This window comes from Schistocerca americana, chromosome 3, assembly GCF_021461395.2.
Source record: "Schistocerca americana isolate TAMUIC-IGC-003095 chromosome 3, iqSchAmer2.1, whole genome shotgun sequence".
Lineage (NCBI taxonomy): Eukaryota > Metazoa > Arthropoda > Insecta > Orthoptera > Acrididae > Schistocerca > Schistocerca americana.
In genome coordinates this window covers 939,315,528-939,333,738 of record NC_060121.1, presented here as the reverse complement: position 1 = coordinate 939,333,738, position 18,211 = coordinate 939,315,528, and the positions used below count along the sequence as shown (strand labels likewise).

Sequence of the window (18,211 nt, the reverse complement as noted above, 5' to 3'; positions counted from 1 at the left end):
GCAACAAGTCCACTAAAGAAACAGCTTACATTACACTCGTTCGTCCTCTGTTAGAATATTGCTGTGCGGTGTGGGATCCTTACCAGGTGGGATTGACGGAGGACTTCGAAAGGGTGCAAAAAAGGGCTGCTCGTTTTGTATTATCACGTAATAGGGGAGAGAGTGTGGCAGATATGATACGCGAGTTGGGATGGAAGTCATTAAAGCAAAGACGTTTTTCGTCGTGGCGAGATCTATTTACGAAATTTTAGTCTCCAACTTTCTCTTCCGAATGCGAAAATATTTTGTTGAGCCCAACCTACATAGGTAGGAATGATCATCAAAATAAAATAAGAGAAATCAGAGCTCAAACAGAAAGGTTTAGGTGTTCATTTTTCCCGCGCGCTGTTCGGGAGTGGAATGGTAGAAGATGTAGTATGATTGTGGTTCGATGAACCCTCTGCCAAGCACTTAAATGTGAATTGGAGAGTAGTGATGTAGATGTAGAATATCGTGACACAGCTTTAACAATAAAGAATAAGCATTAAAATTAGACAAGTTGTGGGCCTTAGTGCTAAATAAAACAAACAGTGTCAATTATTCGTCACTACAGTTTCTATTGCATACATCAGTGCATCTCTGCAATCTTAGACTGTGGTCTGATGATGTCACGAACCAAACGTTGCATGGATACACATTAAACTGTTTGGCTTGCTGAGATTGCTCAAGCTTGTACCTTGATGATGTCTCCAGCATTGGAACATGAAACATTAGACACAGAATTATGCCTTGGACCACAGTCCTATGTCCATAAAATAAATATCAGCAATTTAGTATCTGTGTCATATATTTGTTTGTGTATTTATTTGTTTTTAGAAAACTGCTCGTGGTGGGTCAGCATATATTAATGAAACACTGTGTATGTATTATTTGTAGCCTTGATGAGAGTGTAAGCATTTTCATAGCTTTGGATTTCCGTCGGTCATTTTTGAGTGTTTTTCTTTTCCTTTGCACACCTGCTCTGAGTTCCTAGGAGGCTTTCATATTGTGTAATGAGCTTTCATCTTCTTATCTATAAGGTGCTGAAAGTTTTTGTTATTCTTGTTGAACATTATTTTCTTTTTTCTGTCAGTAGTGGAATGAATTGCATTTCAAGTTTACTTGTTTTCTAGGGGATTCTGAGGTTATTCACAAGGGAGATTTGTCCTTAAATTTTTATGTAACATTAGTTTAATCTCCTGGTTCCTTATCTTTTCAACATCAGATTTTTAAAAAAAATTAAAGCCCTATTTGCCTTCTCTTAACTTTTAGTTCTATACTAATTAGTTAAGTCAGCAGCCTGTCCAGCAGTCATTGGCACTAGTCAGTGCCTCATTTGTAAAAACACCATTCTGGTCTCTTTTTCTGACAGTGATATAGTGTGTTAGATACTAATGCTTGGGTTATGGATCTTGCTGTGATGTTTTATAGTGATATTTCTAATGGATTATTATAGTGTTCTCCACAATTAGGCAAGAGAAGTTTTACGTTAGAATTTGGTGAATCAATTTAATTTCTCCCAAATATGTCCTCCTCAGAATTGAGTCATGCCCACTATTTTGTTAAAATCTCTTAGGAAAATTAGTTTGTCAACTGTTTTCTGTATGTGAGAGAATGAGGTCATGGTCTACATACAATTTTTATTTGGTGTTAACTTCTGCCTTTGAAGTAGGAGCATAAGCACTGATAATTAAGGCATGTTGACTTTCATTGAACTTCTCTTTTAGTATCATGAGCTGTCAATTCATGCACCAAAGAGTTTCAGGAAGACAGTTGAGTGGATCATCCCCAATGGTGATGATACACCATGGAAATGAGTTTCATCTGCAGGCTTTCAGAATAATTAAGTCCCTCACCTACTTCTGTGAACAATTCTTCATATGAGAAGTGATTTGCAGAGAGTACAGCTATGTCGATATAGTGCTGTTTAAGCTGTTGATTGATTGACTGATGCTGTGGGCTGTCATTTTTGGAGTTGCTCATTAGAAGCTTTACAATCCAGTCTGCAATATAAAAAGAGACTGGCTGTTTGATCTGCTAATGTCTGTCTGGGACATGTAGCTAAAGCTACTGGTGGAATGGCCCTTATCTGCAAACAGCCTTTGTAATTGAAAATTAGTTTAGCTATAATTCTGAAGAAGATATGTCCATCCCCCCCCCCCCCTTTCCCGCTTTCAACATTTTGTCACAAATTACTAGTGAATGAGGAAAAATATGAACTACAGTGGCTTTGGCATTTAAATTATGTATATCCAGCAGGTCTTCTCACTAAGTCTGTTTATTACTACTGATTTACTGCTTCCAGTTCCAGGAAATAAGACTGATGATACTGGTTCTTTCACATTTACTTCACAAAGAGAAGAAAATAACCTTGTATTTTCTTCTTACATAATATGAGACCATCTTTTATTTTTTCAGGGCAGTATCAAACTGCAGTTTCCAAGCAGCCTGCAACAAATGAAAGATTTAGCACATTTGCTGGAGCAGTATCGAGAACATCATTTACTCTATGTAATAATCCTCTTTAGCAGTGCATATCTCTACAAGCAAGCATTCAGCATACCAGGTTCAGCTCTTTTGGTGAGTGCTTACAGTGAACAAATTTAAAGTATTATTGTTTTTTGAATTAATGCTTTTATATATAGACTTTTTTTAGACAATTTGTCATTTCTGTTTATATTTAGAAGTACTGACAGCTGGAAGCTTCTTCACGTGTTTCTTTGAAGACTTAATTTGTGTAACTTGTGTTTTATAGCACACTATAATTTTACAAAAAGAACTAAAACTTTTTTTTAAAGGGTGTGACTTGTTAGTTCTGTAGCTGACTAACCCTAGAATTTTTTTTAGCACATATACTCCAACTGCCACATGAACCATGGACCTTCCCGCAGTGTGATGCCTTTTGTGCTTCAGTCATACAGATATTCATACTGGATGTGAAACAACATTGGAGGTATTCAGTAGTTGCTGGGGTAACAGTTTGGCTAATTTTACCTGAGAACATTTTTCGGCAGGACCTTGCTATTTTGTTATTGCAAACAACTGAAAGCAGAGGGAAGCTACAGCATTATATTTCCTGAGGATATGTCACTCTACTATATGGCTTAATAATGACTGCAATGTATTGGATAAAATATTCCATAAGTAAAAATACTGCTCCCATTCAGATATCTGTATAGAGACTACCCAGGAGGATTTCATCATCAGGAGAAACAAAATAGGTGTTCTACAGGTTGGAGTGTGGAATTTTGATCCCTTAATCAGATAGGTAGGTTAGAAAAATTAAAAAGAGAATGGATAAATTGATGTTCAATGTAGTGGGAATTAGTGGAGTGCAGTGGTGGGAATTATAGGACGTCTTGTCAGGTGAGTAAAGGGTGAACAACACAAAATCAAATAGCAGAAATTCAAAAGTAGATCTAATAGTGAATAAGAAAAAAGTAATGTGAGTAAGCTACAATGAACAACATAGTGAACATATTGTCCTAGACAAAACAGATACAAGTCCAACACCCACCACAGCAGTACACATTTATATGCCTACTAGCTCTGCAGGTGAAGAAGAGATTGAAAGAAATTATTCAAATAGTTAAAGGAAAAAACTTTTTTTGTGATGGGAGAATGGAATTTGATTGTATGAAAAAGGAGTAAAGGAAAACAATAGACAACATGGACTAGGGGAAAGGGATTAAAAGAGAGGCCTTCTGGTAGAATTTCGAGCAGAACGCAGTTTAATCATTCCTAAAATATGGTTCAAGAATCATGTAAGAAAGCTGTGTAAATGGAAAAGACTAAGAGATTCTGGAAGGTTTCAGATATGTTTCTTCCTTCTTTCCTTTCCGTTGCCCTTTATCGAACCAATCCCATCAGGACTGGTACAATATGTCTCCAATTTCATGGAGACCAACCGTACCTATACATAGGCTATTATTATATTGAGGTCACCACTCCCAAGGCATTTTAAAGCTACTGCCAGCTCCTCCAGAGGGGACTCTGTGTAACCTTTGTTACTATGTCTAGTGTAATTGCATGATCAAATGTGACATTGGGTTTCAAAGTGTTTGCACATTATGTATCTGTGGTGGGATGTGTGAACCAGTCCAGTATTTACTTAGCTGGATGTGAACACTGTTCTGAAAACCACCTCTAGGCTGGTCACCACACCCTCTAATAAGTACCCTGAAAGTGTCTCTGCAACACACTTTCTTATGTGGATGAATTTTGAGACAGATGATATAATTGTAAGACAAAAATTTTGAAACCAGATTTTAAACTGCAAAACATTTCCAGAGGCAGAGGTGGACTCTGGCCATAATTTATTGGTTATGAAATACGTATTAAAATGAAAGAAACTGTAGATGGGTAAGAAATTAAGGAGATGGGGCTTGATAAATTGAAGGAATCAGACATTGTTGAAAGTTTCAAAGGAAGCACTAGGCAACGATTGACTGAAACAGGGGAAAGGAACATAGATTTTTCCTAATACTGTCAGAGATGGCAAACTACATTGAAGAGCAGTTGAATAGAATGACAAGAGTCTTGAAAATATAATATGAACATCATCAAAAGCAAAACGAGGGTAATGGAATGTAGAATTAAATCAGGCAGTGCTGAGGAAATTCGATTAAGAAATAAGTCACTAAAAGTTGTGTATGAGTTTTGTTATTTGGGCAGCAAAAGAAGTGACAATGGCAGAAGTAGATGGGATATAAAATGCAGACTGGGAATAGCAAAAAAGTATTGATGAAAAAGAGAAAATTGTTAACGTCGAGTATAAATTCAGATGTTAGTCATTAAAGATGAAAGTTCTGACCAGTCTTGATAGGCGTTGAGGAAAAATCAGATTTTGCTTGCTAAAGGATCCATCAATGGAGCGATCTAGTGAAATAGTGGAAAGTAGTTCAAATGAATTGAACAGTGACTTTAAATAGCCTTTCCCAAATAAAATTGCATTGATTTACTGCTGCACAACTCATCTGGTAAAACAAAATAATAATAATTTGTGGTAGAAAGAGCAAGAATCACCAAGCATGAATTAATCCAAGGTCTTCAGTAACACTTGAAAGCCAAAGTTATTTATTCTTGCATGGTTGATTACTCCCTAATGTTCACTGGCAGTTTTTTGTTATAGGTAGGCATTTATCTGTCCCTTTTCTTTAATTTGAATTGCCCCATGCAGAATTTATTTTCTTTGCATTTAAGCCATTTCTCTCATTACTACTTACAGAATGTGTTAGCTGGAGCTCTGTTTGGAAGTCTGGTGGCCTTTCCATTGTGTTGTGTTCTCACAGCATTAGGAGCATCATGTTGCTATCTCATGTCCCGATACTTTCTTGGTGACTTGCTGATGCTTTACTGGAAGGACCAAGTACAGAGATTACAGGAAAAGGTAAGTTGATGCAGTTTATAGCTGATCAAAGCGGACAGAAAAATATTTAAACTTTACTCTACACTTGCAAACTGTGTAACATGCTTATGTGTTGCAATAAAACTTTCGTAAATTTCACACATCAGTTTTCATTGCATCCACATTGTTTTGGAAGCCTTAAATTCTCCTCCCATCATCTGCCAGAAGATAAGAATAGTGTGTATGCTTTCCAAAGTGTTACGGGAATTGATGTGACAAGAAATCAGAGAAAAATTTTAGTATATTGAAACATTGTGAAACCTTCATTTGCATATCCTTATATATCCTACACTACTTAGTTAATATTAGTGCTGTTTATGTGATATTAATTGAATTAATCTGGTTTATTTGGTTTTTGCTTGAAATGTCACAAATGTTGCTGTTATGTTCTTTGTCAAAGCCTGGTTTTATGCAGCCCTCAGGACTGGTTTATCATGTGCATGTCTCTTCGTGTTTACATGACTCTGGAAGCTATGTCAGTATTTGTTTCTTTACTGTAGTCCAGTCTTTATCTCCCTCCACAATTTTTACCCCACCGCTTCCCAAATACTCTCCCTCTCCTCTCTCACTCTCTCTCTTTCTTTTGTTTTTCGTCCATCATCTGATGATTCCTTGATGTCTCAGGACATGTCCCATTGGCCGATCCCTTCTTTTAGTTAAATTTCAACTTGATTTGGCACCTCTTCATTAATTATCCTATCTACCCATCTAATCTTCGGCATTCTTTTGTAGCATCATATTTCAAAGGCACCTCTTCTTTTTTGAATTGTTTATAATCCAAATTTCACTTCCTTGCAAGACTTCACTCCAAGCTAATACCTTTAGAAAATACTTCCTAACACTTAAATTTATATTTGATACTAGCTTAGCACCCACTCCTTCGCTCATGTAGACTGTGTGGTCTGCACAGATTTTGTTTTTGTTTTTCTTTAATCGAATTTTATTTATTTATTTATTTGTACGTTGTTCACAAATTGCAACAACTTTTAAACTTTTCACACTAAATAAGGTCATAGAAGCATGATCTTTGCCACATGTACTTCTGACCAAAAAGTGATTCTGGTAGTTGGAGTTCGAGGTTTTTGTCAATCATGCTTTTGTATTCTTGTGGTGGTATTTCCATTGAAACTTCATTCCCTAATAAATATTTCTTTATATTTACCTGAGAAGTGTAATACCAATTTTCATACATTTACCTTTAAAAATTTGTTAATACAGTGAAATATTTTGTTAAAAATATTGATCCCCTGTTTTTCCCCCTTATTGGTTGAATTTCCAGAAATGCTGAAAAATGTATTTTTTATTACTGACTTAGAAATCAAAATTGCCGTGATAATGACATATTTTCAAAAAGTCTTTTACCTCGTATTTCACCTTCTTAGGAGTGGAATTTTGAACAGTCGCTTCTGAAACAATCCCCACAGTATAAGATCCACACCCTCTCCAAATTTCAAGTTTCTATCCCTAGAAGTTTGGGCTAGGTGATGATGAGTCAGAGAATCAGTCTGGCCCTATTCCATCATCTCAGGGGTTCAATTTCCGGAAATAGTGAAACACAATTTTTTTTTTTAAATTCTAACTGACAAGCCAAATTCCAACTGTCATATATGTAGCTTTGAAAATGCTTTCACAATGAAATGTTTTCATAAAACATAATGAAAAAGAAAGAAGCCAGGTACAAATTTTTGTAGATTTATCTTCAAAAGTGCTTGCATAATGAAATATTTCTATAAAAACTTTCATCCCTTATTTTACCCCCGTAGGGGTTCAATTTACAAAAATAGTGAAACATGTATGTTTTATTTATAACCAAGAATCCAAATTCAAATTTTCGTAGATTCAGCTTCAAAAAAGCTTTCTTAATGAAAAATTTCATAAAACATCCCCATAGGTGTTGAATTTCTAAAAACACCAAAGCATGTGTCTTTTTTTATTTCTGACCAAGAAGTCAAATACCAATTTTCATAGGTCTAACTTTAAAAATTCTTTAGTAGTTCTTTAACACATTGACTGCCACGATGAAATTTGGACCAGGCGTTACTATGCCACATTGAAATCAGGAATATTACTTTCGAAGCCAAATTGATTTTTTGCATCAGATGTCTTCTTTTGAACATGTAGAATTAAGTTACTTGACAAAATGTCAATTTGTGACTGATCTGGACTGATATCAGGCATGAGCCATATATGGCTCACGTGACCCAACAACAACAATTTAATACTAACAAAGAGATAGAGGGGCTGGCCAGTACTTACCTCAGCTCAGTACAGCCGATAGATACACATAAAACAGAACTGAAAATTTACATTCCTAGCTTTCGGAACTTTGTTCCTTCATCAGGGAGGAGAGAGGGGAAAAAAGGGAAGAAGGGAAAGTGGATTCAGTTACTCACAACCCAGGTTATGAAGCAACAGGGAAAGGTAAACAGGGAGGGTAGCAAGGATGGAGGCATGGTTGTCAGAGGGAAGCCAAAGATATTCTACTGTAAGTACTGTGCCAGCTTCAAACCAAAGAGGATGCATACAGAAGTAAAGAGGTATATAGTATAAAGATAAACACAACTATGTAGGATGAAAAGATGCGTGAATGGCTAAAGAGGAAAGGGAAAGAGGAGAAGACTGAAGAGTGAATGGGAGTGAGGTTGTTTAACGTAGGTTCAGTCCAGGGGGATGGCGGGATGAAAGGATGTGTTGGAGTGCAAGTTCCCATCTCCGCAGTTCAGAGGGACTGGTGTTGGGTGGGAGAAGCCAAATGGCACATACAGTGTAGCAGGTTCCTAGGTCCCTAGAATTATGCTGGAGGGCATGCTCCGCTACTGGGTATTGGGCATCTCCTAGGCGGACAGTTCGTCTGTGTCCGTTCATGCGCTCAGCCAGTTTGGTTGTTGTCATGCCGATGTAAAAGGCCGTGCAGTGCAGGCATGTCAGTTGATAAATGACGTGTAGTTTCACACGTAGCCCTGCCTTGAATTGTGTATGTTTTACCAGTAGCGGGGCTGGAGTAGGTGGTTGTGGGGGGATGCATGGGGCAGGTTTTGCAGCAGGGTCGGTTACAGGGGTAGGAACCGCTGGGTAGAGAAGGTAGTCTGGGAATATTGTAGGGTTTAACAAGGATGTTACGGAGGTTAGGGGGGCGACGAAAGGCAACTCTGGGTGGTGTGGGGAGAATTTTGTCAAGGGATGATCTCATTTCAGGGGTTGACTTGAGAAAGTCATATCCCTGGCGGAGTAAATTGTTGATGTTTTCGAGGCCAGGATAATATTGGGTGACAAGGGGGATGCTTCTGTGTGGTCTGGGGGTAGGAACATTGTTGTTGGACGGGGAGGAATGTATTGCTCGGGAAATCTGTTTGTGGACAAGGTCTGCAGGATAGTTGCGAGAGAGGAAAGCACTGGTCAGGTTATTGGTGTAGTTGTTGAGGGATTCGTCACTGGAGCAGATACGTTTGCCACGAATACCTAGGCTGTAGGACAATTATAATCTGTGGCCACATGAGCCACATGTTGTTCACATGATTTAAAACCACAATAGGTATAAAAAAAATCGTTTTTCAGGAAATGATTCAAACACTTCATTTATTTGATTATATTAGCTACATATAATGCTGTATTATTTACAATTTTTTTTTGTTCTGGCAATATTGTTTATGAATAAAGATCTTAGAATACTTTACTTCTACAACACAGCATTGTGAATGTCACTAAAACATTCTAAAAAGAAAGATGATGAAACTTACCAAACAAAAGCGCTGGCAGGTCGATAGACACACAAACAAACACAAACATACACACAAAATTCTAGCTTTCGCAACCAATGGTTGCCTCGTCAGGAAAGAGGGAAGGAGAAGGAAAGACAAAAGGATATGGGTTTTAAGGGAGAGGGTAAGGAGTCATTCCAATCCCGGGAGCGGAAAGACTTACCTTGTCTGCTTGTGTCTGTGTATGTGTGGATGGATATGTGTGTGTGTGCGAGTGTATACCTGTCCTTTTTTCCCCCTAAGGTAAGTCTTTCCGCTCCCGGGATTGGAATGACTCCTTACCCTCTCCCTTAAAACCCATATCCTTTTGTCTTTCCTTCTCCTTCCCTCTTTCCTGACGAGGCAACCATTGGTTGCGAAAGCTAGAATTTTGTGTGTATGTTTGTGTTTGTTTGTGTGTCTATCGACCTGCCAGCGCTTTTGTTTGGTAAGTTTCATCATCTTTCTTTTTAGATATATTTTTCCCACATGGAATGTTTCCCTCTATTATATTCACTAAAACATTCGTTGCACATAAAAATTGCACATTTATTGCAATTAATGCACACCCTCTTCACTTTCTTAGCAGCATTCTTTCTTTCTTTCTTTCTTTCTTCTGTTCTTCGCAGGCACTCATAACAGCCCAAACATCATCTTCGACTGCTCTGCTTTGATCCCTCTTCTGTCACAAGGTGATGGCTGTTATCTTCGTGGAACAGTTGTAGTGTTGATTGTGGTTGTGGATCTTTGTCATTCAATAGTAGTAGAGTCAAGCGCTCTCTGAAAGAAATTATTTGTATGCGAGACTTGGATCCTATGTTTGCCAAGTTGTACAGCACTTGAGAATTTACAACAGATGCTCCAAAAAGGATTTCAAAACCAATCTTTCTGTACCATTTTACCATACAGTAGAAAGGCTACCTTCCTGTATCTTCTTCTTGTTCCTCTTCCATTGTATCAGGTCATCTGGTAGGATGTAATGCTTATCAGATGACTCTGCTTGAATATTCGTCATCTGTGAACACTCATTGTAAGTGTTCTGATTCTGTGGTCAAGCTTTCTGTGTTGGAGAGTGTCTTGGCTTAAGGTACAAGTGTTCTGAGCACCCCATTCTTCTGTGCTGTGTGGTGGAAGCTGTCAGCCAGTAAATATAAGTTGGCTTGTGTTGGTTTCCTATATACACTGTGGCTGAATGTGCAGTCTGCCTTTGTTTTCACCAGGACATCCAGGAATGGGAATTAACCATCATTCTCTAATGCCATGGTTAACTTAACATTGGGATGTCTTTTGTTCAGATTGTGCAAGACATCATGCCATCAAGATCCCACCCTGTGATTCAGACTGACCTACAGACTCCTCTCAAAACCTCAAGCCCCTCACAAGGACTAACACTTCAATGCACAGAACTTCTTACCCCATCCAAACCATGTGCCCCCACCTTTTACTTTCTTCATAATACTCACAAATTCAGTAGCCCTAGCCATCCCATAGCTGGCTTTGAAGCAACCTCTGAATGTATATCTTGCATAGTTGATCAATACCTGAACCTATAGTACAGAGACTTCCTTCCTATAGTAAAGACATCAATCATTTCCTAGATCATCTGAAATCTCTCATCGTCCCACTCCCAGCACTTGTTACCATTGATACTGCCTCCCTCTATACCAACATCCCACATGTACCTGGTCTGTCTGCCACGAGCAATTTCTCAGTCAGCACCCACCTGATTCCAAACCTGTGACGTCTTTCCTTTGTATCAGGGGCACAAACATTGGTGCAAGGACGGCTCCTTCTTATGTCAACCTTTTCATGGATCACTTGGAGGGGGCTTTCCTGGGATCCATAAGCCTTCAATCCCTGGTTTGGATGACATCTTTGCCATATGGACTCATGGTGAAGCTGACATGTTAAAATTCTTGGAATCTCCGAATACATTCTCCCAATTAAATTTCACATGGTCCTATTCTGAATCCCGTACCACCTTCTTGACATTGAGTTCATCCTCACTGACAGTTAGCTACACACTTCTGTTCACATTAAACCTACTACCAAACAATAGTACTTACATTTTGACAGTTGCCATCCTTTCCATGTCAAATGTTCCTTCCCATAAAGCTGTGGCATTCAAGGCAAACATACTTGTTCAGATGCAGACTTTTTACAGCAATACACCACCAGTCTCACCTCAGCCTTCACTGAACATAATTACCCCACCAGCCTAATTCAAAAGCAGATTTCCCAGGCCATCACATCCAATCCTGGTACTGCTGATCCCTACAAAAACTACTTAGGAGTATACCTCTTGTCACTCAGTATTACCTTGGTCTTGCATGTATTAATGAGCTACTGCAACAAACTATGACTTCCTAAAAACTTGCCCTAAATTGAGGTCCATTCTGTCCGACACTTTGTCCACCGCACCTAGAATAGCTTTTCATCACCATCCCCATCTCCTCAGTATCCGTGTCAGACCCTATGCTCCTATTGCACCCATTTTCCTACTTTCTGGCTCCTACTCCTGTGGCCATCCCCACTGTAAGATTTGCCCTATGCACCGTCCTATCAACACCTATACCAGACCTGTAACTGCAAAAACATGTACATCTAAGGGAGAGCCACATGTGAAACAATGCGTGTTGTATACCAGCTGTTATGTAAACACGTTTGTCCTTTTACATCGGCATGACTACCACCAAGTTATCAGTTAGGCTGATTGGGCTTAGGCAGAGAGTGTGTATTGGCAACACACAGTATCCTGTCACATAGCATGCTCTACAACATCACAGTCATGACCTCGGTGCCTGTTGCACCTTAAGTGCCACATGGATTCTTCCCCCAGACAACGATTTCTGAGAACTCAACAGGTGGTAACTGGCATTACAATATGTCCTTGGTTTTCAACCCACCTGGCCTTTTTTACCTTAATCTCATCATTCAAGCGGTTCTTCATTCCCTTTTACTTTTCTATATCTTTCATTTTCTGACCTGCCTATTTTTCCCCATCTCCCTATCACATAAATGCTATTACTTTTCTGCTCTTTTTAATTCATGCACAATGTATTGGCAGTAATCTCTGTCTTCTTGATTACCCTATCTTCCACCTTAAGGCTCTCAGGTTTTCAAATCTCATCCTGTACAGTCAGTCTTTCCTTCTCATCTTGTCCGGTAGGTCTCCCCTGACCCAGGGTTCTGGGTGACTTTTCCAAACTCTAAACCTCACCAGTCCTTATCCTTCACCTATCTTCCTTCCCCTTCAACCATTCTGCCAGAAGAAGGAGCCTCTGGCACCGAGAGTTTGCAAATTTAATACTTTTATATGTGTGTTCCTCTGCGCGCGCGCGTGGATGACTGCAGTCTCAGGCAACTGAAACAACACCGCGAGCAGCAGCACCAGTACATGATGGGAGTAGCGACTGGGTAGGGATAATGAGGCTGGGGAGGGGAGGGGGAGGGATAGTATGGTAGAGGTGGCAGACAGTGAAGTGCTGCAGGTTCGACATTAGATGGTGGGCTGTGGGAGGGGGAGGGATGTTACTATTCAGTAGAAGAATTCATAAATGGCAAACTGACAATTTGAACAGGAGAGAGCAAGTATTTAGAGCCATTAATTTTTAAAAGTTTGTTACTCTTGAAGAAAAATTATTAATTGCTTAATTAAGTAATTAATCAGTACCATATATTATATTACTGATATTATAAGAAAACTGTAAACCAGTTTTTGTGTTTTGACGACTCTCCTGTACATTAAGTCAATGGCTTGAAATTGTATGTTATGAGACAATAAACTTCTATTCCGTTCTATTCTGGGGATCTTGCTGGTGTGGGAGTACCTCAACATTATGCAAACAGTTCATAGACGTACAAGGTGTGTGCATGAACATTGTCCTGTTGAAAAATGATTCGTGATAGGAGATAACATGAGATGCAGGATCTCCATGACATACTGTTGTGGCATCATAGTTCCCTCAGTCACCATTAGCCGTGACATGAAGTCATATCCGATGGCTCCTGACACAATAATATCAGAAGTAACACCAGTGTGCGTCTCCAACACACTGGAAAAATTGGACCTCTCTCCAGATCACTGCCAAACGTTTCCAGAGATGGTCATCCGAGATAATGCAAAAACTGCAATTCACTCCTGAATAAAATGCAATGATATTCACCAGCAGTCCTTGTTTCCTGGTCATGGCACTCCCCCAAACACAGCCATCTGTGTTGTGGTGTCAACATCAGCCTACACAGGGGACAGTACATCCCTGGTCTGGGTACTGATAGCCTCTGACCAATGCAGTGGGATGATGCAGAATGTCTCAGGATGTCCATAACTTGTTTTCGTATGGCACATGCAGATTTGAAGGGGTAATGATGTGCTTGGTGCACAGTATTGCGGTTCTCCCTTGTGGTCGTCAGGCGTGGTTCACTGGAACCTTGACAATGAATATGTCGTCCTCACATTCGCATGCACTTTATTGGGCCACTGTACCATCTGAATGCCCCCAAATCTGGATGTTGCACCATTGAACTAGCTGGCTGAATGGAGACCCACAATGAGACCCCTTTCAAACTCTGTCTGGTGCTGATAAAGCTGTCTCACACAAGCATACGGCATGCCCATGTCCTTCACAGTGATCACTTAACGTATGCTATTTACATCCCTCATATACCTCACCAGGGCTGGCAACAACACTAAACATTAACAACACTAATGCACTCTGATGGCGATTCTACCTGTCACAGAGAATTGCTACTCTAATCATTTCTATACCTGCTGAAGGTGTGTACTGTACAAAGTTACTGAGACTTTGAGCCATGTCTTCTGAGTGCTTCACTTTCCTTCCCATGCAGTGTAAATCGACTTCCAGCATAAATCAGTAATTGAGAATTCTTGGTAGTAGCAGGAAGGTGGTATGAAGAAAGATTGCTACATAAATAGGAAGTGCTGATCAGTAGAGAGATACATAAAAAGATAGTTATGACTGTTCTCAGCTATATAATCCTTTTTCTCATAGAAAGCTCACACATTCTGATAGCAGTGCCTTTGAGTGTTGCTTTATCCTTACATACTTTTTATATGGAGAATAAGACTTTTACACATGGACTTTTGTTTTGCATATGATAGCTGATATCCAATGCGAGATCTACAAATCGTCATCTGTTACAAGTTTCATACTACATGTTTATATAAGACTTGTTTATATAAGACCAGTTTGTGCTGTGTCTAAACATTTTTGTGCACTTGACTGACGGACAGTATTATGAGGGAAAGGTGAAAGGCACATAGCCTAGCTGTGAAGATGTTTCTATGGTCAAAAAACTAATAATTTTCTCAGCAGTCCTCTTTTATAGCAAATTATTTTTCCAGTTTTCTGCAGTGAATAAATACCATCTCTGAAATGTGATTCTGATAGGTCAGCAAAATACCCACTTAGTGGAAGTGGACATCATGAAGGCTCAAAAAATGAAATTTTGCTTTTTGTTTAATAAAATTTTGTGAGGCTTCCAGATTCTTAAAATATATACTTTATGTATGTTACCTCATTATTTTTATGTTTTAATGACTAATGCAAATGTGACATATTTTTTAAATGCCTAGCCATCACACTATTGTCAAACACAAATGGACAGAAGCATACAGATGCACACCCCGTGGCAGAAACTGTTATGGCAGAACTAAAGCCAATCTACAGATATCTTACAGATTCTAAGTTCCGTGAAAAGTATTTATATAGCAAAATGCAGAATCCAATTGAAAATTTCTGTTGTACTTGGGTGTCCTTACAAAAACTGTTTTTGTTCACATGTCAGCATTTCAAACTGGTGTGATGGACTCCATAATATGTTTTAATGATGGAGTAACAAAAAGATTAAAATCCACGAGCAGAGTAGGCATCAAAACTGGGGACAACATGAAAAATGGGCTGCTATGAGTGGACAGGCAACATTTTACTGAAGCTGAAAATGCTGCTGAAAGCATGACAAAAGAGGCCAGAAGACAAGAAAGAAAACCAGAGAAGACGAATAGGACACCCAGGACCAACAAGATTATGCAGCTGGAATGTTATTATTGAGAAGAAAATGGCATGCAAATCTTTTTGTTTCAATTTCCTGTAATCAACCTTTTTTGCATTCTTAGTTATAATTATCTCAACCATTATTAATACTGTAAAACAAAAATTTGCATGGCAAGTAATACAGTGATTGCCTACATAAGAACCAGATTATTCAATGATGCATTAAGTATTTTACACTGGAGCCTGTCATATGTTCTTAAATTATTACTAGAAGAAATTGACTTCTTAAAAAAACATTCATTTTAAATGTACAAAACAAGAAATTGGTAAGGTGTGGGATGCGTCACCAATAGCCTCTCCCACACAAATGTCAACCTCTCCGGCATGTGGTATCCCCTGCTACGCTAACGAGGCTCTGGCGACCGAGTTTCTCCCGGGATAAGGAGAACCCTCTACTAAGCCAACGACCTTCTAGAGGGCGGATGAGCTGGTAGAGCAAGGGCACCCTCTTGTCCTTGGAGTGAGAAATCACTCCTAAAGACGGAAGAATCACCAAGGGTGGTCAACGGCATAGGATGCTGAAGGCAACGGGAAACCACAGCATTAAAGATCCAATGGATATCCCCAGGAAAACTCATCATGGCAGGGTTCAATGTCAAATTATCCGGAGTTTCAACTCCCCCACTCGGATCTCCGGGGGGGAGAGCCTTGAACAATGCCACAAGTAAATACAAAAATAATGCAACAATAGCAACTTGGAATGTAAGATCATTATACCAACCAGGCAAAGTAAATAATGTTATACAAGAAATGAAACGCCTAAAAATTAACATTTTGGGTGTAAGTGAAACAAGATGGCCTGACTCAGGAGAAATGACCATTGACAACATGAAAGTATATTACTCGGGAAATTCTGATAGCCAGCACAGGAATGGGGTAGGAATAATTTTAGATGAGTATGCTAGTAAATCTGTCAAAAGCATTTTACCAATCTCAGATAGAGTAATCAGTCTACATTTACAAACGAAACAAACAAATATTAATTTAATCCAAATCTATGCTCCAACAGCCAACAAAGACCAAGAAGAAATAGGAAAATTTTATGAAGAATTAACACAAGCAATAGGAACCTCAAAAAGCAGAGACATTATTATCATCATGGGAGATTTTAATGCCAAAATAGGTGAAGGAAGTGAAGGTGATCTTATTGGACCTTTTGGTTTAGGAACAAGAAATGAAAGAGGAGATTTGCTGTCACAATTTTGCCAGGAAAACAATCTGTCTATTACAAACACATTTTTTAAACTCCCTAAACGAAGACTTTATACTTGGAAATCACCAAGAGACTGTAATGAAGAAGTTTGCAGAAATCAAATTGATTTCATACTTATAAACAAGAGGTACAAAAATTCTATCCATGGTGTGAAAACATATCCAGGAGCTGATATATTTTCTGATGATAACCTTTTAGTAGCAAAGTTCCATGTGAAACTGAAAGCCATACAAAAGAAACAAAAGAAGGACTATATAAATACAACTATTCTAAGAGACCCCTTGACTAAACAAAAGACTTCTGAAGAGATTAATAAGGAATTAGTTAGGATAAAGAATAATCAAACAGAAGACATTGATGGCAAATGGGAACTTATAAAAGACACATTAAATAATGCATGTAAAAACACAATGGCGACCAAACACGACAACATGAAAAAGAAGTGGATGACAGAGAAGATATTACAATTGATGGAACAAAGAAGAATACTTAAAAATAGAGATGAAAGTGAGTATAAAAGATTACATGCAGAAATACGAAAAGAAACACGGCGAGCAAAAGAAGAATGGTACAAGGAACAATGCTCTGAAATTGAGAGTTATGAAACAAGACATGATAGTTTCAACTTACACAAAAAAGTTAAAGATTTAGCTGGACTTAATAAAAAGAAAAGTACAAGTTTATTGTTAGATAAAAATGACAAAATAATTCCTGATGTTAAAGGTAAACTGGACAGGTGGACAGAATATGTCAAAGAACTATTTGAAGATACAAGAAAAGATCAAAAATTTTATGATAACATGATCGGAGAACGAGGACCAAGCATATTGAAAGAAGAAATATTACATGTTATCAACAAATCAAAGACAGGAAAAGCCCCTGGACCGGATAAGATACCAAATGACATCCTGAAACTCATAGGAATAGACCATATAGATATATTTGTACAATTGTTTAATGATATTTATAATTCGGGAATTATTCCTAGGGATTGGTTGACATCTACCTTTGTTACATTACCCAAAAAGGCTAATGCCAAAACTTGTAATGATCACTGTACAATAAGCTTAATGAGTCACACCTTAAAGATATTTCTAAAAGTTATACACCAACGAATATACAAAAAAGTAGAAGAAGGTATAAGTGAAACACAATTCGGTTTTAGAAGTTCCCTCGGTACAAGAGAAGCATTGTTTGCTTTTAACATATTAGCGCAACGATGTATGGAGGTTAACCAGCCACTATATGTGTGCTTCCTGGATTATAATAAAGCATTTGACAAAGTTCGTCATGATCATCTCATAGAATTGTTAGAAAAGAAAACACTTGATAAGAAAGACATCCGCATTATATATAACCTCTACTACAATCAAACCGCAACCGTGAAGGTAGAAAATGAGTTATCGAATGATATAGAAATAAAGAGGGGTGTGAGACAAGGTTGCGTTCTCTCACCCTTATTGTTTAATATGTATTCAGAAGACATAATCCAGGCAGCTCTATCAGATGAAATAGCTGGCATTAAAGTGAATGGGCTAAACATTAACAATGTTAGGTTTGCTGATGACACTGCACTACTAGCTGGAAACCTCAAAGATCTACAATTACTTCTTGACAAAGTCGCAGAAAAAAGTGAAGAATTTGGCTTGACTCTTAACGTAAGCAAGACTAAGTTCATGGTGATATCTAAAACACACCAACAAGAAAATCTTACAATCAATAGGGAAAGAGTCGATCAAGTACGTAAATTTAAATATCTCGG

General features: G+C 38.4%; 1 protein-coding gene across 4 annotated transcripts in view; it reads left to right on the top strand.

Moving 5' to 3' along the window:
* The window catches only part of LOC124605953 (transmembrane protein 41A-like), a 60,018-nt gene that overhangs the window by 12,102 nt on the left and 29,705 nt on the right, over positions 1 to 18,211 (top strand). For all 4 annotated transcript variants that reach the window (XM_047137915.1, XM_047137917.1, XM_047137916.1 and 1 more), the window contains exons 3-4: positions 2,437 to 2,598; positions 5,246 to 5,407. In XM_047137915.1, the coding sequence (XP_046993871.1) occupies positions 2,437 to 2,598; positions 5,246 to 5,407 (324 nt within the window). The remainder of the gene's footprint in view (positions 1 to 2,436; positions 2,599 to 5,245; positions 5,408 to 18,211) is intronic.